This window comes from Amblyraja radiata, chromosome 41 (assembly GCF_010909765.2).
Source record: "Amblyraja radiata isolate CabotCenter1 chromosome 41, sAmbRad1.1.pri, whole genome shotgun sequence".
Taxonomy (NCBI): Eukaryota; Metazoa; Chordata; class Chondrichthyes; order Rajiformes; family Rajidae; genus Amblyraja; species Amblyraja radiata.
This window is the reverse complement of record NC_045996.1, coordinates 14,043,304-14,066,290: the sequence shown is the minus strand read 5'-3', so window position 1 is coordinate 14,066,290 and position 22,987 is coordinate 14,043,304. Positions and strand designations below refer to the sequence as shown.

At 46.3% G+C, this 22,987-nt stretch overlaps 1 protein-coding gene across 3 annotated transcripts in view; it reads right to left on the bottom strand.

Moving 5' to 3' along the window:
* sipa1l3 (signal induced proliferation associated 1 like 3) overlaps positions 1-22,987 on the bottom strand; it is a 153,208-nt gene that overhangs the window by 52,252 nt on the left and 77,969 nt on the right. For all 3 annotated transcript variants that reach the window (XM_033014373.1, XM_033014375.1, XM_033014374.1), the window contains exons 2-8: positions 12,405-14,238; positions 10,894-11,024; positions 9,420-9,608; positions 8,051-8,225; positions 6,357-6,460; positions 4,298-4,455; positions 3,001-3,577 (exon numbers count right to left, since the gene is read on the bottom strand). In XM_033014373.1, the coding sequence (XP_032870264.1) occupies positions 3,001-3,577; positions 4,298-4,455; positions 6,357-6,460; positions 8,051-8,225; positions 9,420-9,608; positions 10,894-11,024; positions 12,405-13,887 (2,817 nt within the window). In that variant the 5' untranslated portion in view covers positions 13,888-14,238. The remainder of the gene's footprint in view (positions 1-3,000; positions 3,578-4,297; positions 4,456-6,356; positions 6,461-8,050; positions 8,226-9,419; positions 9,609-10,893; positions 11,025-12,404; positions 14,239-22,987) is intronic.

Here is a 22,987-nt window from a genome sequence, read left to right as displayed (position 1 = left end):
CACAATTAACACAAAGCATATCTGGCTCAGTGAGCTCCTACCCAACTAATTCCAGTAAACTACTTTAGGAGCGGTACATTGGCGTAGCAGTCATGTTGTTGCCTTACAGCGCCGGTGACCCAGATTCAATCCTGCCCACGGGTGTTTATCTGTGCGGAGTTTGTACATTTTCCCTGTGAGTTTTCTCCGGATGCTCCGGATTCCTCCCACACTCCAAAGGCTTGTAAGTTACAGGCTTGTAGGCTAATTGGCTTTGGTAAAATTGTAAATTGTCCCCAGTGTGTGGGATAGTGTTAGTGTGCGGGGATCGCTGCCTAATATATTTCTTTAAGTATCCATGAAATGCTTTCATTAATATATCCTGACACACCCGGATAGTTTAAGTTAATGTGGAGTCCTATGACCAAGTCACTGATTGCTTATGGAGCTCGGAGCCCAGAAGCTCCTGCAACACAACACCAAATGCTCCGCGGGATGTCGAGGATCATTTGTGCACCAGTTACTTTCTCGTGAAACAAAGATGATTCCAATGTTCAGCAGAGGTTCTGTAAAAATGCAGGGCAACATTTGTGGCTTATGATTAACCCAAATAACTGAAGAACAAGCAAAGTCTTCGGGTCAATGCTTCTGCAAATGGACAAAACGGCAACAATTTACACCGCGTTCAGCGTGAAGGACATTTGGCCCAAGGTCAATTAATTCAACTCACAAATCAGTTCAAAGGCTGGAATGAAACTGTGACTTCCCATTACAATTAATCAGACCCAAGATACAGCAGGAATTCGAGATCAAATTCCCGTTCGCAGCGCTTGGATTCAGCCACGGGATTGACATTACTTATCATCGCCCAGCGGGGTCACAACATCCAAAGCCTGGATCGCCTCGGCGCAGAGGGAGAACAAGGAGGGAAGAGACAAAGACTTAAGACTTTTGCCTTCCATCACAGTGAGGAGGTGCCTGGTGAACTCACTGTGGTGGAAGTTAAATTTGTGTTTATTGTGTGTTTTTGTCTTTTTCATTATATGTATGTGCATGGCAATGAAATTTCATTCATAGAAACATAGAAAATAGGTGCAAGAGTAGGCCATTCTGCCCTTCGAGCCTGCACCGCCGTTCAATATGATCATGGCTGATCATCCAACTCAGTATCCTGTACCTGGCTTCTCTCCATACCCCCTGATCCCTTTAGCCACAAGGGCCACATCTAACTCCCCCTTAAATATAGCCAATGAACTGGCCTCAACTACCTTCTGTGGCAGAGAATTCCAGAGATTCACCACTCTCTGTGTGAAAAATGTTTTCCTCATCTCGGTCCTAAAAGATTTCCCCCTTATCCTTAAGCTGTGACCCTTTGTCCTGGACTTCCCCAACATCGGGAACAATCTTCAGACCGAAAGGTCTGAATGACAAATAAATTCAATTCAATTCAATTCAATTCAAATGTCCTAAACAGCAGATCTTCATTGGCCAGCAGGTTAACGTTGACAGGCAATGGTTTGCTGTGCATTTTCTTTCCCAGGGCTGGAAAAACATTTTCAACAAAGCTCAATGAATATTTAGATAAACACAAGATGCTGGAGTAACTCAGTGGGTCACGCAACATCTCCGGAGAAAAGACCTTTCTTCAGACAGATATTTAACATTATAATGTAACGTTACAGTACACTGTACTTATCTCTCTGCCTTGAGGAAGATTTACCCAAAGGAGTAGCTGAAAAAGCAATGAACAGCTGGATGACAGCAACGAAAAGGCCTGGGGATTAGTTTAGAGATACAGCACGGAAACAGGCCCACCGAGGCCGCACCAACCAGCGATCCACACATACTGATGCTATCAAACACACCCTAGGGACAATTTACAATTATAACAAGCCGATTAACATACAAACCTGTACGCCTTTGGAGTGTGGGAGGAAACCGGATATCCTGAAGAAAACTCACGCAGCTCACGGGAAGAACTTACAAACTGTGTACAGACAGCACCCGTGGTCAGGATCGAACCTGGGTCTCTGGTGCTATAAGACAGCAACTGGACCGCTGAACCTCCGTGCTGCCCATTAACATGCTTGATCAATGGTGTTTTATCATTAAAGTTTTATTATTATTAATGTTTAGTGTTTGAGTCATTCGTAACTGTCACTGTATGTCATGTTGTTACTTGTGGGCGGAGCACCAAGGCAAATTCCTTGTATGTGAATACTTGGCCAATAAACTTACTTACTTACTTAATCAGGTTGAATCACACATCTGTGCTGTTAATCAAACTAAAAGGTTCTCGACTTGGTTCAAGTGGAACAAAAATCAATGAAATGCAGGCTTGGTTTGAGATCGAGACACAAGAGACTGCAGATGCTGGATTCTTGAGCCAAAATAAAATAAAGTGGTGTTTAAGAAGGAACTGCAGATGCTGGAAAATCGAAGGTACACAAAAATGCTGGAGAAACTCAGCGGGTGCAGCAGCATCTATGGAGAAGTTGAAGAAGGGTTTCGGCCCGAAACGTTGTCTATTTCCTTCGCTCCATAGATGCTGCTGCACCGCTGAGTTTCTCCAGCATTTTTGTCTACCTAAAATAGTGCCTGTTGCCATGCCGTACCTTTCAATTCAATCAAAAGTGGTAGCTGAACAAAATTACGGAGGAAGGGAAATTGGGAATACAATTTGTAGGGATGTTCAAATCACCACCAATCTCCCCGGTTAAGGAGGTGGATGAACACGAGATTGGAAGAGCCACCAGAAGTGACATAGAGCATGGAAACAGGCCCTTCGGCTCATCTTGTCCATGCCAAGCAAGAGCCCACATCTAAGCTAGTCCCTAAATCAGTGTACCTTCCCGCATGCCGTTTAATGCTGTTATGGTAGCGGCCTCAAGTGGCTCCTCTGGCAGCTCGTTCCATAAACCCATCAGTAGGGGGTGGCGCACGGTGGGGGAATATATCACCAGAGAACAAAAATTTCAAAAAAAGAAATTGCAAAGTTTGAGCTCCTTTCCCAGAACTTACCTTCAACCTCTGGACGATTTCCTTGACGTCCTCCGCACTTTCCTCCAGTGCACGAATGTATATGCAGTCGCCTCTGCCGTGGAAGATTTTGATTGTCGATGCTTCGGGGGTCCAGCCGATCACATCGTCACTGAAGCAGTTGAACACCACGTCCTTGGTAATCTGCTCAATAACCACCACGTACTCGGTGGAGATGCCCAGAACGCACTCCACTTCAATGGCCTGGCTGTAGTCCTGGGCGTAAACCCGCCACGTGATGGCCCCGGCGCTGTGGAGCTCGGCTCCCAGCCGGCCTTTCGTCTTCTCCTTCTTCTTGGTGCCCAGCAGCATGAGGTTGAACTTGCCGGTGGATTCCACGGGCGTGTTGGTGACGCTGTTTTCCGCCAGGTCCTTCAGGTACTCCTGCCGGGTGCGGGTGGCCATGGCGTGGAACTTCTCCGACTTGTGCGCCGCATTCTCCCCGTTGATGACCTTGGCCAGCAGGAAGTCTCTGAAAACCACGGACTTGCTGAAGGTGAAGCCCTGGGGAATGGGCGGCCCGAAGATCGGGACGTCCTTAGATCTGGTCACTGCCACGCTGGGGGGGGGGGGGGAAATGCAACCAAAGTTTAAAATGATAACCCTACGGTCCAACTCATCCATGCTTTCAATGGTCACATATTTGTCACATATGCAACTCCATAGTGAAATTCATTTTGTATATATCACACATGCTGGCACCATCATTATTCAAAGTACCAAGGCTGGTCGGCTCTCGGGCTCGATGTACTGGAGCAGTTCCCGACCAAGATGCCCCATCTATGCAAGTCCCATTTGCCCGTATTTGGACTTTACCTGTCCGAACCTTTCCTATCCATGTAGCTGTCCCAGTGTCTTTTCCATTTACGAGGATGTTGATGGGATTTGATGGCCTGAGCCAAAGGGAGAGGTTGGGCAGGCTAGGACTTTATTCCTTGGAGTGCAGGAGGCCGAGGGGTGATCTTGCTGAGGTGGATAAAGCCATGAGGGGAATTGATAGGGTGAATGTACCCAGGGTAGGGGAGTTCAAGACAAGAGGGCAAACATTTAAGGTGAGAGGGGAAAGTTTTAATTGGAAACTGGGAGGTGGCACACTGATGCAATTATAAAGAAGGCAGGCACATCAGCACCTCTACTTCCTGAGAAGATTACGGAGAGTCGATAAGTCAAGGAGGACTCTCTCAAACTTCTACAGGTACACAGTAGAGACTGATTATGATTGTGAAAGAGTATAAAACGATGGCAGTAAACGTTTGCTTTCTGTGACGTGGGCACTCACCTGTAACACACATCCTCAGTGCATGGATTATTCACCCTGACAATCACAAACACGTGCTGGAAATGGGAACGGACGCTCTTTGGTGTGAAGGGCAGCGCACCAGGTTCCTGGAAAATGATGGTGACAATATCGTTGCCGATGTGCCTCTTTCTGAGAAGCTGTGAATACACAAACATATCAGCTTATGAATAACGGCTGCAACGTACTCACTTTCCATGTTTAAAATATATATATTTATTTAGAGATACGGCGCAGAAACAGGCCCTAAGGCCAGCCGGATCCGCACCGACCAGCGATCCCCGCACATTAACACTACCCTACACACACTAGGGACAATTTTTACATTTTACCAATCAATTAACCTATAAACCTGTACATCTTTGGAGTGTGGGAAGAAACCGAAGATCTTGGAGAAAACCCACGCAGGTCACGGGGAGAACGTACAAACTCCATACAGACAGCACCTGTAGTTGGGATCGACCCCGAGTCTCCGGCGCTGCATTCGCTGTAAGGCAGCAACTCTACCGCTGCGCCACCGTTCATCCCAATGGAAACACGCAAGGTCATGCATAGGGTCATAGAGCGTGGAAACAGGCCCTTCGGCCCAACTAGCCCATGCCAACCAGCATGCCCCCATCTACACCAGTCCCATCTGCCTGTGTTTGGCCCATATCCATCTAAACCTGTCCTATCCATGTACCTGTTCAAATGTTTCCCAAACGTTGCATCAACGACCTCCTCTGGCAGCTCATTCCATACACCCACCACACTTTGTGTAAAAAAAAGTTACACCTCAGGATCCTATCACATATTTCCCTCCCACCTTAAACCCATGTCCTCTGGTTCTCGATTCCCTTATTCTGCGCATTTGCTACACCTTTATAAGATCGCCCCTCATACTCCAGTGTTCCCAAGAATAAAGTCCTGTCCTGCTCAATCTGTAATTCAGTAATGTACCACAGTCTTCCATATGTAAGTGCAGATGTTGCCACCTTAGTGGCGTGCACACCCCCATCCAATTTCCACGAACATGGTAAATATTCATTTGTGTAAGAACATTAATTATTTTGTTTCAGCTATTTAATGCGGCTCAAATCTTCTCTGGTAATTTGCTTCATTATTCTCTTAATAGTTTTTGTACTTCTTGTCTTGATTGTATTGACTCAGTTTTCAATCTACAGACTCCCGCCAACTCATTATATACAAGCGGCCATTAGTCACCCAAGAGCCTTGACTAATCATCTCATCATTCAGAATCCGATCGTGTCCTCCCTAGACAGTGATCAGATACATGACTCCTTGCTCTTCATCACAGGGATTTAGAGATCAATCATAATTTCCTGTGAGAAGCCCTGGTTTGAATTTACTAATGAAATCTGGCTGATGTTGGTTGAGATGACTCTGCTGTTCACTTGCCGAACTCACCAACGAAGGCATTGTCGGATGAATGCCACACTCCAGACATGCTCTTCACAGACAAAGTGTAAGGACTTTGGGTTAGGATCCAGAGTGTACTTTCAAAGGCTCGCCCGCTGACAGAGTCATGGAGTCATACAGCGTGGAAACAAGCCCTTCAGCCGACCGTGTCCGCGCCCACCAGCGATCCACGCACACCAACACAATCCTACACACACCAGGGACAATCTACAATTATACCAAGCCAATTAACCTACAAACCCGTACGTCTTTGGCATGTGGGAGGAAACCGGAGATCCCAGGAAAAAGCCACGCAAGTCATGGGGAGAACGTACAAATTCCGTACAGACAAGCGCACGTAGTCAAGTCAAGTCAAGTTTATTCGTCACATACGCATACGAGATGTGCAGTGAAATGAAAAGTGGCAATGCTCGCGGACTATGTGCAAAAAGACAAACAAACAACCAAACAAACTAAAAACAGAATGTAACAGAATCACATATTCTTACAAAGAGAATGTAACAGAATCACATAGTCAGGATCAAACCCAGGTCACTGGCGCTGTGAAGCAGCAACTTTACCGCTGCTCTACCGTGCGGCCCATTATTGGCTTTGCTTGGAATCCCCTGCAAATGTTACCAACCTGCTGCCGATTGTTGGGGGTGTAAGGAAGCATGGTGGAGACGTGGAACATGATCTCATAGTCCAGATATGTGGTGTATAGGGAGTGGGTACCAGTTGAACCAGCTGAAAATAGGAAATATTTTAAATATTACATTCCACAGAAGGTCACCAGAAAGAATTATACCATCAGAACCAAAAACAGGGAATGCTAGAATTCTGTACCATAAGAATCTATAAAATTAAGGCAAGTTCACCATTTGGGCTTTACCCTTTAGTATCGAGGGGATCATATAGAAACAGATAAAATTCTTAGTGGATTTGACAGGGTAGATGCAAGGAAAATGTTCCCTATGCTGGGGGAGTCCAGAACCTGGGGGTCACAGTTTAAGAATAAGGGGTCGGCCATTTAGGACTGAGATGAGGAAAAACATTTTCACCCAGAGAGTTGTCAATCTGTGGAATTCTCTGCCACAGAAGGCAGTGGAGGCCAATTCACTGGATGCTTTCAAGAGAGAGTTACATTTAGCTCTTAGGGTCAAAGGGAATCAAGGGATATGGGGAGAAAGCCGGAACGAGGTACCGATTTTGGATGGTCAGCCATGACCATATTGAATAGTGGTGCTGGTCGACAGGCTGAATGGCCTACTCCTGCACCTATTTTCTATGTTTAAGGTGAGAGAGGAAAGATTTAATAGGAACCCGAGAGGCAACTTTTTCACTTGAATTGCTGGGAATGTGCGGGAGAGTTTGTGTGTATGAATTAATACTTTATTGTCACATGTGGCAGGGCACAGTGAAATTCTTTCCTTGCATACCCAAGGTATTCAAATAGTCACCCATAAAGGGCGTTGACAAAGTATCCTTTAGGATATGCAAACTCTTTACATTATTCTTGCTTTAGATGTTTCTGCATTCGTTTTCGTTTGCGCACTTGTTCAAGGTAACTGGTTTTAATTTTCCCCCAATCAGCAATAAAAAACCCCACACATTAATAAATCAACAAAATTGGAACAGCAGTCCTCTTCTCAACAAAAACTTCCCTGTCTGTGGAATTCTCTGCCTCAGAGGGCGGTGGAGGCAGGTTCTCTGGATACTTTCAAGAGAGAGCTAGATAGGGCTCTTAAAGATGGCGGAGTCAGGGGATATGGGGAGAAGGTAGGAACGGGGTACTGATTGGGGATGATCAGCCATGATCACATTGTATGGCGGTGCTGGCTCGAAGGGCCGAATGGCCTACTCCTGCACCTATTGTCTATTGTCCCCCAGAATGTTTTAATGCCTTGATCAATGATATTAGAAGGAGCCCATTTAACTCCAGTTCTTCCCAAGGGTTCAAGACGACCCTTTTTACAGATACTACAAAAGAAAGATAGTGTGGGTGCTAAATATTCTGAGTTGAGCTTGAGTAAGCCTTTGTTATGTGCCAACCAGTCAGTGGAAAGACTATACATGATTACAAATCGAACCGCCCACGGTGTACAGATACATGGCATCTGAAATAGAAAGAAAAGCTACTAGCCCGGTGGAGCAGATTCTGTAATGAAATGAACAGGAGTTAACAATCCAGCTCAGTGATCTTTCATTCAAAGGTCAACAAGCCTGGCTGTTTATATTAAACCATTCATTAGAACTCTTGGATGGATTTCCAGCCTGCACTAGGCATCCGATCTAGGAAATAATTGTATAACATTTTTTTTTTTTTTTTAAACTTACTTTTTGTGTCCAGTTGAGCTGCATATTTACTAAAACCCTTGAGAAGGACTTTTTCCCCAAGTTGTTCCAGGAATTCCTCAAAGGCCGGGCCCGCTTCCTCGTTGTTGTACATCTCCTCTTCAGTCCCCTGGCCGGCTGTACAGTACAGAATGCCAACCTTATGCTTTCTGCTGAGCTGCAGAGGTATTGAAAGCACAACAATCACCGGCAAGTCAAGGGCAGCTTCATGTCCATCAACTAGAGACGGAGTTCCCAACCTTGTTCGTCCCGTTTACCCCAGACAACTTTAATAGCACATAACAGTGTTATTTCACTTATTTATGAACAACTAATGGTGAATAGATATCGGTATACCAGAACCAAACACAGTCAGTCAATGAGAACATGACTGCCTCACCCGCTGAGTTACTCCAGTATTTTGTGTCTACCTTCGATTTAAACCAGCATCTGTCGTTCTTTCTTACACGTTAACTTGGCATCATGTTCAGCACAAACATTATGGGCCGAAGGGCCCGTTCCCGTGCCGTAATTTTCTATGTTCTCGGACAGATTCCCAACCTTGAAAAGCGTTGGTGAAGCACATTTTGTTTCATGACATTAATTTGCTAATTTCATGGCCATCATTACCGAGACTTGATTTTTGATCCAATTTTATTTAATTAACTGGATTGAAGTAATTGTTGTGCTGAGATTTAAACACTCATCCCAAATCAATAGCCCGCGACGCTGGGTACGAGCTCAGCAATTGTTCTTCGCACTTCCATGGCAAAGCAAGAGGCAAATACAGCTGCTCCTCGACCTACGATGGGGTTACGTTCTGATAAACCCATCGTAAATCAAAAATATCGTACGTCGAAAACGCATTTAATACAATTTGATCACGTGGCCAGAAGTGAGGTGCGGCTCGCTGCCGTTACCCTGCGTTTGCACCATCGTAAAGTCAAAATATCGTAAGTTGGAGCATCGTAAATCGGGGAGCATCTATACACGTATTCCTGGATTTCAGTCGAGAGATTTGCTTTGCAGGCAATTACACTCTTGTTCACTTTACAGATCACTGAAGAAACTCTAAGGTAGACAAAAATGGTGGAGAAACTCAGCGGGCGAGGCAGCATCTATGGAGCGAAGGAATAGGTGACATTTCGGGTCGAGACCCTTCGCTCCATAGATGCTGCCTCACCCACTGAGTTTCTCCAGCATTTTCATCTACCTTTGATTTTTCCAGCATCTGCAGTTTCTTCTTAAACTGAAAAATCTCTGATGACCAGAGATGAGCGCCCAATTCCATGCAATAGCAACAGTGCAAGCGGTCGGACAGAGGGCCACAAACTACAGGGGCGGATTGAAGCTCCACAGATTGTTGTCTTACCCCTTGCTCGTCCAGTTTCAGCAGCTGCTCTGTCACTTTGGGTGTGCTGAAAGCCAGCCGCAGACACTGGATGTTGAGTTCCGGTATCACCGTTTCTAACACCTCTTTCAGCGGCAGACCGCGCACCGTGCTGTGCTTGGACGTTGATGGAACCGCATCCTCCAGGATCGCTCCTCTCAGTGTGATGAGCTGAAGGGAGCAACGTTCACATTTTCATCTCAGTCAAAGCTCTGCACCTTTCGAGTGGTGTGCAATTATACTTCACCTTTTTTCAGGTTAACAATAAGAATATTGCTGCAGATTAGTTTCTGAAGCATAGGAAAACTAATTCAAAAGGAAGGGTTCCGGTAACTAACACACCACAGGCTGCATGCTCACACTAGGAATAATTATTTATTGATATGGCATCACAGGCCAAATTAATTTATCATTTTTGGCCTGCTCCAAACTTTCCACTCCACAGTTGTGAAAGCTCAGAAAATTCGGACCAAACACAGGCAGGTGGGAATAGTGTAGACTGGGCATGTTGGTCGGCATGGACAAGTTGGGCCGAAGGGCCTGTATGCAGGCTGTATGGCTCTAGGACATCTTCACCTTCCGAACCACTCACTTCAAGCGCCTTCACCTGAGGCTGCAGTAGTTCAAGGCCGCAGGCTCAAACCAGCTTAACAAAGACCCATGGAGGCTGCAATATAGGCCAACCCTGCCAATGATTCCCACACCCTGGAAACTCATTAAACTGTCATTTGGACACCAAGGATGGCTACATTATCAAGGAGGAGCGGGGATCTTATTGAAGCATATAATATTATTAAGGGTTTAGACCCTCTAGAGGCAGGAAACATGTTCCCGATGTTGGGGGAGTTCGGAACCTGGGGCCACAGTTTAAGAATAAGGGGTTAGGCCATTTAGAACGGAGATGAGGAAAAACTTTTTCACCCAGAGAATTGTGAATCTGTGGAATTTGCTGCCTCAGATGGCAGTGGAGGCCGATTCTCTGGATGCTTTCAAGAGAGTTAGATAGAGCTCGTAAAGATAGCGGAGTCATGGGATATGGGGAGAAGGCAGGAACGGGGTACTGATTGGGGATGATCAGCCACGATCACAGTGAATGGTGGTGCTGGCTCGAAGGGCCGAATGGCCTACTCCTGCACCTATTGTCTATCGTCTATTGACAACATGTACATTTTTCTCAAACCATTCATGTGTTGAGAAGTCCCTTTTGGTGTTGCACATCCCCTCTAACGCATTACTGTCAATCATCCCATTTGTAATGAAGCATTTAATTTATGGTGACCTATTTGCGATCCACAAACAGGTTATATTCTTACAACTGAATTTCTTTCCCAAATGTCTCTGTCACAAGAATTATCCAGAATTATTGCATGAAAATCACAACACAAAAACAGTGTTAAAAATGTTCTCAAACTAAACCACCGTGCAATGTAATTTAATTAAAACGATTGTCCCGCACCTCACTGGTCCTGAAGATGATTCGGTAGACGTACTGAGGTGTTTGCTCTTTGCTGTCCTCCAGTTTCTCCCTCTTGATGCTTACAGCCACCGGGCCGAGCTTCTCATCCGCTCCAAAGTAATTCCAGTGCTCTGCGAATACACGGTGAAACAAGAAGTAAATCCATGAAAGGAAGGGACCGATTCAGAAACGTAACGGTTCAAATGGTTCTTAATTGTCACGTACGCATCTTGCACCCGTCGCCATATTTTGGCACCATTTAGAAAGGAAAAAGAAAATGGTCCAAAGTCCGGTCCACATGTTGGATGTACTGGTGCACCACTGATCTGGGCAAACCCCAGGCTGTTGTAGGGCCTCCCCCGTCTCCCTTGACCAGCTCGACCTGTCAACCCACGTTCCTCCCCTAATCCGTACTAATCTCTGCCACAGAAAGAAGTTGAGGCCAGTTCATTGGCTATATTTAAGAGGGAGTTAGATGTGGCCCTTGTGGCTAAAGGGATCAGGGGTATGGAGAGAAGGCAGGTACAGGATACAATACAATACAGTTTTATTCGTCACATTGCACATAAAGTGCAAGTGAAATGAATTTACCAGCAGCGGTACAATGATAAAGAACACACAATACACAATAAAAATTTATTAAAATGCTGAGTTGGATGATCAGCCATGATCATATTGAATGGCGGTGCAGGCTCGAAGGGCCGAATGGCCTACTCCTGCACCTATTTTCTACGTTTCTAATCAAGAATCTAACTATCTCTGCCTTAAATATATCCATTGACTGGGCCTCCACAGCCGTCTGTGGCAATGAATTCCACAGATTCATCACCCTTTGGCTAAAGAAATTCCCCCTCATCTCCTTCCTAAAGTTACGTCCTTTAATTCTGAGGCTGTGACCTCTGGTCCTAAACTCTCCCACCAGTGGAAACATCCTCTCCACATCTACTCAATCCAGGCTGAAATGTATTAAAAATTGGTTAGGCTACATTTGGATATTGTATGCATCTCTAAACTAAACTAAACTAAAGGTAGACAAAAGTGCTGGAGACACTCAGCGGGTGCAGCAGCATCTATGGAGCGAATGAAATAGGCAACGTTTGGGGCTTGGCTCCATAGATGCCGCTGCACCCGCTGAGTTTCTCGAGGACTTTTGTGTACCTTCGATTTTCTTGGTTGTTGGTCCTCCAAAATATTCCAAATGGAATTTAAACTGGAGGTAGTTATCTATCTATCTATCTATCTATCTATCTATCTATCTATCTATCTATCTATCTATCTATCTATCTGTCTATCTGTCTATCTGTCTATCTGTCTATCTGTCTATCTGTCTGTCTGTCTGTCTACTCTTTCTCTCTCTCTTTCTCTCTCTCTTTCTTCTCTCTTTTCCCTTCTATCTATCTCTCCTCTTTCTATCTCTCTTCCAGCATCTGCAGTTCCTTCTTAAACTAAACTAAGGCAACAAATGTCTAGTTTAGGATATTTTTTTTGTCCTCCTTTCCTCGAGAACATACCTTTCCCATGGAAATAATCTTGGTAATATCTGGCTCCACGGTCCACATGCTCGATGCTGAAGTGCTTCAGTCGTTCCTGTTGCAGCTGCGACTCCTTTGGCACCTCAAGCACAGAAATGCTGGCGTTTGTGCAGTACGGGTTCCAGACCAACTTTGGGAAAGCTCCTTCACAGTCGCCGCTCTGCCCAGCGTTGATGCTGGCCTTCGACAGGCTGATATCCCGCTCGCTGCTCCCGCCGGTTTCATTGCGGAAGTGCGGGCAGTTGAGGAGCAGGTCGTTGCAGTTACTGTCTCCGATGTCAAGCTCCAGGTTCTCTTTGCCATTCACCTCCTCGGTGCTGGGGAAGCGAGAATCCAGGTTTCCCTGAGCGAGAGAGCGCGACACGGCGAGCGAGGTGGCGGAGGCGGCAGAGGCGCCGGTCGTGGTGTTCCTCCGGTGGGCCACATAGTTCCGGTTGCTCACCACTTCGTTGAGGTCAAACAGGATGCTCTGCACGTCAAAGTGGCCAAAGCACTTCTGGCAAACCCAGGGCTTGGTGCTGTCCTGCGATCGGCCGTCTTCGTGATCCGAGCTCGACCTCCCCGAGTCCTGCTCGCTCTTGCTGCTGCGAAGCTTCTTCAAGATGGACTCGCCGCTCTCGTGCCGCGACTGCTTCTTGCGCGCTTTCTCCCGGTCTTTGTGCGCGCTCTTTGGTTCCTCCCTTTGAGACGACTCGCTTCGGCTGTCGTCGGCCCTGGCGCTCCCCTCAAGGCTGAGGCTGGAGGCCATGCTGGGGTCTGCCCGCAGCAGCTTCTTCAGGCTGTCTGGCACCGAGCTCCGCTGGTCAATCTTCTCATTTTTGTACTCTTTCAGCATGTCGAAAAAGCTCTCAGTCGCCACTCCGTGAACATCTATGGACGAGGTGCTGCCGTATTCTCTCAAGGGGAGCATTCCATTCCCGTGTTTGGGGCCTTTGAGATCCAGGGTCCCATCCCCATCATATTCATTGAGTGTAACCTCGCTGTTACTTCGTGCTCTCAGCGGAACAAACACTTTGCCTGGAGCCCGAGGCCACTCGTTCTGGAACTCCACTTCCCTTGCTTTACCTTGAGGTCTGTGTGAGGGGCCTCGGGTCCAGGGGGTTTGGGAAGCATTTTGATAGTTCGGATAACACTGCCCATTCTGCAACCCTCGGGTCGAGATGAGCTCAATATCCACCATGGAACCGTCGGATTCCCTTGCCGGACAGAGGGCTGGATATTGCGTTAGATCCCGCTTTGGTGGCCAGTCGGCAATTCGAGCGCGGACGCCCATCTTCGGCATGGCGGGGGTGGAACTTGCGCGGGGTGCGATCTCTCCATGGTTGCAAACGTTCCCATTCTGGACCCCGAACGGAGATGCGTGGTAATTGTATGTGCTCGTACCTGCGAGAATGTCCACTCCACCTATAACTAATCCACCAACCTCCACCTTTTCATTTTGAACAGGTCTATAGCTTGTCATAGTCCATCAACATGCAGTCTCGCAGGGGGCAACAGAAAAGTGCCGCTCATCTCCTTGATTGCTGGAAGCTGCGGGGTCAAGCTGAAAACAGAAGTGGTTCCAATAAGCCCAAACGCAATTAAAGAGCAGCTGTACAACGTCTCTGGATCAGATGCATCGTTTTATAATTCCTTGACATCCACATGCCGAATATTTCCTTGCGACAGAAAGAAATTCAATCCAGGAGACCAAAGATACAAAATCTGCGACTGGGTAAAACTCGGCTAAATCCAGATATCCTCCACGCGGGGTTCAACAGATCCACCGCGGCATTTCGTTTGATCCGTTAACCAGACAGAGATGGTGATCGTCCTAAAATGAGAACAGAATAACAAATTACCACTCGGCATTGAAGTCACTGAAATCCTGAATTAAACATTGCGGATGCATTGCACCATTCATTAGCAATTAGAAGTAACACGGAAAATGGGGGAGAACATTTATCATCTCGAGAGTATGAAACTTGTCAGATAAATTACCACAATGGACAACCTAGATGTGCCCGATAACTAAATGCACTTCTGACAAGAGAAACAACATCTGTAAGTGGATTTGAGCTTGAAGAATAAAATGAGATTTAAGTCTAATTACCCAGCCTGTTCCAAATTTTGGATTGTTATTGATGTCAGAGAACAAAATAATCACTGCAAGAATCTTTTAAAAACTTAAAAACAATTATTTATATTAGCCAGAATGACCATGCAAATCCTGGGTATATTCTAGCTGGGGCAGTATCATAAATGATTACAAACTTGAGTGATCCATAGATGGGATTTATGATAACCAGCCGTGCAGACACATTACCAGGGTGATTCACTGCACCAGTGAAGGTGGTCTAAATCAAGATATTGACTTTGTAAATAGACAGCAGCAGACATTAATTGGCCTTGATGTGGCACAATTTAGAGAACACATTTCAAGTCTGCCGTCACACAAAAATTGCTGCATCTATGGTTTTCACAGAAAAGAATGCATTCACACACAGCCTAGAACTGCCCAGCTCAATAACAGACGGAACAATTCCCATCTCCATGTTGGCCTTGCAGCACAGAAAATAACCTTCATGTGCAAAATGGGTTTTCAAAGGTGAGCTGGAAGACTTGCTGAGTTTTCACAGGACGGAGAGTTTTAATAGACGGACAGACTTCATGTAATCCTCTTCTCATTTCACAGAATCACAATGAACTTGGAGCTTACAGACAAGCCCCAACAGCTAAACAGATTACTCTGCGGTTTGTTCTCTGCATAAACCAGCATTGGACAGGACAAGCAAACTAACGTCCCTGAAAATCATCTCAGGAGTCAAAGCACCTTTGACAGTAGCCTCGTTTACACGGACAGTCTGCAGCTTCAACTAATGCAGGGTGTAGGCGACTGACAACAACCATACATCTCTCCTTCCCCTTCTGCCCTTCTCACTTCCTCTCCCTCCCCCACTCTTTCTTTCTCTCTTTCTCCCACCCTCTTTCTTTCACACCCCTCTCTCTCTTTCCCCCCCCACGTCTCTCTTTCTTCCCCCCTCCTCTCTCTTTCTTCCCGCCCTCTTCCATTCTCCCTTTCCACCACCCCTCCCTTTCTTTCACTTTCTCACCCTCTGTTTCTTTGTCTCGTTCACTCTTCCTCTTTCTTTCTTTCTTTCTCCCCCCTCCTTGATCCAACCTCTGGGGAAATTACACAACCACCAAAACTGAGGCTTGGTTCTTTCCCAAGTTGCTCCACCTGGGAATAAGCAAAGTGAAACTCCACAATAGGTTTTCATCTCACAAGTGCAAGTTTCTTCTTGACAAGGATGTGAACCGCCCAGCAACGTGTTCAGCTTGTTGTTTGGGAATCGGTTTCAGTAATCCCGCTTTCCCACAACTGTTGAGCAGAGTTGGTGCTGACAGATCGCTGGCGATCGGTGGGGGGGGAGTGTCTAGCTGTCTTTTTGGGGCAGGCCAGTGCAGACCTGCTCCTGGCGTTGGACAATGTGACTCAGTGGACTCGGCTGGTTCAGGTTCCATACGGAGCAGACAGCGAGTCGTGCCAGCACACAGCTCTTTACCAAGAATAAACGGCATGGCCTTTGTCTTGGTGCTGCAACATAATTCACCGAGATGACAGCGTCACAACAAATAGCCCTACTTTCCAAAAGCAGAAAAGGCAGAGTAGATTTTAGTTGACATTCACTGTATTCGGCCTTGTGTTGATACCTCACACTCAAGATTCAAAAGAGAGTCAAGAGTGTTTCATTGTTGTATCTACCAAAACAGAACACGGAAATTCAACGAAAAACTGTTTCCCTCTCCCCTGACTCTCAGTCGGAAGAAGGATTTCGACCCAAAACATCACCCGTTCCTTCTCTTCAGACATGCTGCCTGTCCCACTGAGTTACTCCAGCATTTTGTGTCTATCTCCGGTGTAAAGCAGCATCTGCACAATTCCTTCCTACACAATAAAATTCTTACTTGCAGCAGGGCAACAGGTTAGTAAACACAGTACCCAATAGATTAAAAAAGTGTAGGAAAGAACTGCAGATGCTGGTTTACAACCAAGATAGACACAAAATAAGGTCTTCACACCTTATCCTTCCATATCTCTGCGTCTCCCTCTCCCCTGACTCTCAGTTTGAAGAAGGGTCCTGACCCAAAACGTCACCCATTCCTTCTATCCAGAGGTGCCGCCTATCTATAATTTTAAAGAAGTTCAATAAATAAAAATCAATCAATATAATGCATAACAAAACAAAAAGTGAGGAGGTTCACTGGGGCTCTGCCCACCAACTACTACCTTGCCCCCTTCCACCCCACCCTGAATGCTCACTCAGCCAGCTACCTGACATGTGGCACCAGCAGTCATAGTTTGCTGCCCATTTATTTAGTGAGATCATCCCAGTGCACACAGAGTGCACGCTCCACTGGCTCACCGGCAAACAATCAGAAGCAGAATCCTTCCACACAGCGCAGGCTCACTCACACCGGCAACCTCGGGATTTATTTTTGCAACTAGGCTGCCAGGCAGGACTTTGTCGTAAAAAATGTGAAAGCTTCCGGGATGGGAAAATCAAATACTTGAGGGCGCGGCTCTAAGGCGAGAGGAGCAACGTTTAAGAGGGGTAGGGAGGAACTGCAGATGCTGGTTTACACCAAAGATAGACACAAAAGGTTAAGCCCCTGTCCCACGATGCGAGTTCACCCAAGAGCTCTCCCGAGTGAAAAAAAATAATCAAACTCGTGGTAAGCACGGAGAATGTACGTAGCGGGTACGTCGGAGCTCGTGGATGTCCCGTAGCAGCTCGTAACGCTAACGGCAGGTACTCGGGAAACGTGGTAAAAACGGCAGGTACTCGAGAAACTCTTGGACATTTTTCAATGTTGAAAAAAACTTCACGAGTTACCGCATTCCCCGAGTACCTGCCGTTCGCATTACGAGCCGTTACGAGGCATCCACGAGGTCCTACGTACCCGCTATATACATTCTACGTACTTACCATGTGTTTGATTTGTTTTTTTAAACTCGGGAGAGCTCTTGGGTGAACTCTCATCGTGGGACAGGGGCTTAACTCAGCGGGACAGGCAGTATCTGGAGAGAAGGAATGGGTGACGTTTCGGGTCGCGACCTGAGAAGGAATGGGTGATGTTTCGGATCGAGACCCTTTTCCGGACTGAGAGTCAGGGGAGAGGAAAACGAAATGGAAGGAAGGAAGGGCAAGGTGTGAAAACAAGAGATCAAAGGGGACAACAAACAAGGAAAATGTAAAATAGATCATTTTGCTAGCTAGAGGAAGCTGACAACGAGGCATACAATGTAAAATTGAACCAGGAGGACAGTCAGACTGGTCAGTGAACCAGGGTGGGGGAGGGACTGAGAGAGAGGGAAAGCAAGGGTTACTTGAAGTTTGAGAAGTCAATATTTATATCGCTGGGTTGTAAGTTGCCCAAGTGTAATATGTGGTGCTGTTCTTTTAAAACGTTTAAAAGGAGATGTGCAGGGCAAAAGCTCTTTTCATTTAAACAGAGGGTGATGAGTGCCTGGAAAGTGCTGCTGGGATTGGTGGTTGAGGCAGATACAGCAGTGGTATTTAAGAGATTTGTCGCAAGGCACATGCATATGCAGGGAATAGAGGGATATGGATTATACGCAGGCAGGTAAGAGTTGATTGTGGCATCATTTTCGACACAGACATTGTGGGCCGAAGGGCACTGTTCCACCCTGTCTGAAGTCCGCAACCATAGTCCCCTTGCCCAAAAAAACCCACATTTCCAGCCTCAACGACTACCGGCCAGTCGCACTCACACCAGTGGTGATGAAGTGTTTTGAAAAACTGGTCCGGGGTCATATCACATCACTCCTGCCCCGAAGCTTTGACCCCCACCAGTTTGCGTACAGAGCGAATAGATCTACAGAGGACGCTGTAGCCACAGCTCTCCATGCTGCACTGTCCCACCTGGAGCTACGTGCGGATGCTCTTTGTGGACTACAGCTCTGCTTTTAATACCATCCTTCCCCACAAACTGGTGGACAAACTGGGGGACTTGGGACTTCCACACTCCACCTGCATGTGGATAAATAGCTTCCTGTCGGGTCGCAGCCAGAGAGTCAGAGTGGGCCATCACACATCCACGGCCCTCAGCCTCAGTACCGGCTCTCCACAGGGCTGCGTGCTGAGCCCCCCTGCTCTACACCATCTACACACATGACTGCACCCCCGCCCACCACAGCAACACCATTGTCAAATTTGCGGATGACACTACGGTGGTGGGACTCATCTCCGGGGGGGACGAGTACGCCTACCGGGATGAGGCGGAGCAGCTGACAGTGTGGTGTGGAGAAAATAACCTGCTCCTCAACACCTTAAAGACAAAGGAAATAATAATAGACTTCAGGAAGAATAAAACGGACATGGTACCATTAATTATCAGAGGGGACTGTGTGGAGAGGGTGGCGGATTTCCACTTCCTGGGAATCCATATTGAGGAGGACCTGACGTGGAGCGTGAACACCTCTGCGCTGCTGAAAAAGGTCCAGCAGAGACTGCACTTCCTGAGGGTGCTCAGGAAGAATAACATCACTCAGAGACTGCTGCTGTCCTTTTATCGGTGCTCCATTGAGAGCATCCTAACATACTGTGTATGCGTATGGTACACCAGCTGCACAGCGGCTCAGAGGAAAGCGCTCCAGAGGGCCATTGACAACGCCCAGAGGATTGTCGGCTGCCCTCTCCTTACCTTGGAGGACTTACACAGTTCCCACTGCATCAAAAAATCCCAGAGTATTATAAAGGACATTTCCCACCCTGGACACTCCCTGTTTGAACTGTTGCCGTCAGGCAGACGGTACAGATCTACAAGGACAAGGACAAACAGACTTAAAAACAGTTTTTACCCCACTGCTATAAAGGCACTAAATGTAGCCGCCAAGGAACGCAGGGGCGATACATACTAAGGGACTGTGGTACACTGTGAAATCGACAGGAGGATGTAGGGTTGGGTGTTTATGCGTGCTATTTTCATCATATTTATTTTAGTTGTTTATCTTTTTTTTTATATTTTACCTTGTATGTATCGTTAGCTTTTAGAAATGTTTGAATGGTGCACTGACTGGCTGACATTTTTAAATTTCGTTGTACATGGTTCATGTTACAATGACAATAAAGAAACTATTCTATTCTATTCTTGTGCTGCACTGTTCTATATTTGCACTGTATGTTTGCTTGTTTTTACATATTGAATTTTTTATTGTTTAATATGGTGTCTATTCAGTACTATGTTTACATATCTATTGTGCTGCTGCTCGTAAGAACTTATTTGTTCCGTTTCAGGACATATGACAATAAAACACTCTTGACTCCATGTTTAAGAGCAGAGGTTTAATTTTGACATAACATTTACGACTGATTAAATGAAACAATCCACATTCACATACTGATCGTCGCCAAATTTTCATTTGTCGTCTTACAAGGCAAGCAGAAACTAGAACAATTTCCACTGCTGCAGTTAAGCAGTTTGATCAGCTCTCTTTTTTATTGACTAATACGTCAACAAAGCTGCTCCACCTAGAGTTGGATGATCACCCACTTGGCTTGAGAGACAGCCATGCTGTTCTACATCCATTTCCCTGCCAAGTTTAACCACAATGCTGCCGTCATCACTTGAAACCAACACGAGGCACAGTGCTGGAGTTACTCAGCGAGCCAGGCAGTATCACTGGAGAACATGGATCAAGGAGTCCAGAACAAGGGGTCACAGTTTAAGGATAAGGGGGAAATCGTTTAGGACCGATATGAGGAAAACATTTTTCACACAGAGAGTGGTGAATCTCTGGAATTCTCTGCCACAGAAGGTAGTTGAGGCCAGTTCATTGGTTATATTTAAGAGGGAGTTAGATGTGGCCCTTGTGGCTAAAGGGATAAGGGGGTATGGAGAGAAGGCAGGTACAGGATACTGAGTTGGATGATCAGCCATGATCATATTGAATGGCGAATGGTGCAGGCTCGAAGGGCCGAATGGCCTACTCCTGCACCTATTGTCTATGTTTCTATGGATAGGTGATGTTTAGGGTTGGAGCGCTTCTTTAACTAATTTATGAAGAAGGGTCCCAATCCAAAACATTGCTTATCCGTGTTCTCCAGAGATGTTGCTTGACTCAGACTTACTCCAGCACTTTGGCTTCTTTTGTAAACCAGCGCCTGCAGTTCCTTGCATCTCCATAAGATATGTTGGAAACCCAAAGGACTCAGAACGGGATTGCTGGCTCATCGAATGTCTCTGGATATCTTCTGCCTCTTTGCACTCGTTTCACCCCAGTTACAACTTCCAGCAGCCATTTGCTCCGTTAATTACAATTCCATGCTTTTTTCCTTTTAAGTTGTAATTCATTGCCAACAAAATCCACGAGACTCATTAACAGTAAAATCATTCCACTGTTGTAGTGGCAGCATCTGATTTATGCCTCGGGTGCTTGACAAGTGAACATTATGATCAATGCCTCTTGATGACAACAAGGTTAAGCAACTATTCTAAAGGGCCTGTGCCACTTACGCAATTTTTTTCGGCGATTTGCCGGCACCCGTCATAGTCAACGCAGGTCGCTGAAAAATTTCCAAATGTTGAAATCCAGCTGCGACCAGAAAAAGGTACGACTCTTTGGGCGACTACTCACGACCATACAGGCGTCACATGTCGATATGTTGCCTGTTTGGTCGGGAATAGTCACCCAAAGAGTTGTACCTTTTTCTGATCGCCGCTGGATTTAACATGTTGAACATTTACAGCGACCTGCTGCGACTATGACGGGTGCCGGCAAATCGCCTAAAAAAATCGCGTAAGTGGGACAGGCCCTTCACTCCCCTTCCCATTCCCACCATGAACTTTTTGTCCTGGGCCTCCTCTATTGCCAGAGTGTGGCCACACACAAACTGGAGGAAAAGCACCTCATATTGTGCTTGTGTAGTTTACAATCCAACAGTAGGAAGCTTGAAAGTCTCCAATTTTAAGTTAGGCCACAATCTTCCTCCTTGTCTCCTCTTCCCTGACTCACGTCTCGACCCAAAGTGTCATCCATTCCTTGTCTCCAGAGATGCTGCCTGTGCTTCCAGCATCTTGTGTCTATCTTTGGTAATAGAAAGCCTGCTCGGTTTGCAAGTCACTGTTTCAAGGAAGTGTGACCCAGGATGATGGGCTAGTGGAGTGGGTGGGGAGGTTGGTTCTGGAACTGTGTCCTGTTTCCTAGAGAGGTTTTGCTGCTCACTCCATGCACTTGGCCATTGCACCACATCCACAGAGCTGACCAGCAACTACTTTTGGCTGGAAGCTTGCACGTCCTAAGAACTGCTTGATCAGAGTGCATGATTATGCAGGCAGAGTGATGAATCATGCCTGTCTGCAACTCTCCAGATCACAAAGCTGGCACCAGAGCAATAAGAAATCATAGCAAAATGTAGTGTAGGTAAGCTGTGTAGGAAGGAACTGCAGATGCTGGTTTAAATCGTAGATAAACACAAAATGCTGGAGCAACTCAGCGGGACAGGCAGCATCTCTGGAGAGAAGGAATGGGTGACGTTTCGGGTCGAGACCCTTCTTCAGTCTGTAGGTAAGCTGCCAGCTTGTTTAGTTTAGAAATACAGAATGGAAACTGATACTTTGGCCCACTGAGTCGATGCCAGCCATGGATCACACCAGTTCTATGTTATCAGATTGTTTCATCCACACACCCCATGTATTACTGGCAATTTTCAGAGGGCCAAATTAACATACAAATCCTTAAGTCTTTTGGGATGTGGGAGGAAAAATGGAGCGCCCGGAGGAAGCCCACATGGTCACGGGGAGAACATGCAAACTCCACACAGCCAGCACCCGAGGTCAGGATTGAACCTGGGTCTCTGGAGCTGGCAACTACACTAGCTGCAGTACTGCACTGCCATTCAATCTAGATGATGTCAAATTATATAAAAGTAGATTACATTCCAAACTTGCAACAAAAGTTTCACTTTGATAAGCAGGATACAAGCAACTCTTATTTCTAGCATAGCTCACTCAGGAACAATAACACTGCCACATACTGGGACAATGGGAAGAGGCAAATCAATTAATATCTTACTGGAAGAGCAGGCTCCAGGCACTGACTGACCTACTCCCTCTCCCATCTGTTCTTATATTCAACGGTAGAGGCAAATGACAAGAAAGGGTAGACACAAAGTGCTGGAGTAACTCAGCAGGTCAGGCAGCATCTCTGGAGAAAAAAGGATGGGTGACATTTCGGGTCGAGACCCTTCTTCAGTCCTGATCCGAAATGTTTCATCTCACCAGAGATGCTGCCTGACCACCTGAGTTACTCCAGCACTTCGGTATATAGCAGCATCTGTAGTTCCTTGCACCACATTTTGACAAGGGTGCCGATTTCCCATTTATGCAGAATCCACTGCACATATTTCTTCCACCTTTGTTATACTCTGTGTGTGGACAGTTAACGTGAAACCAGGAGGATTTCCACAACAGATGGTGTTAGGTGTTGGCCCAGAAGGCATCGCCAGCCTGCTGTCAACTCTAGGCTGGCTGCCGTTTGGCAAAGATGTGAAGGAGAA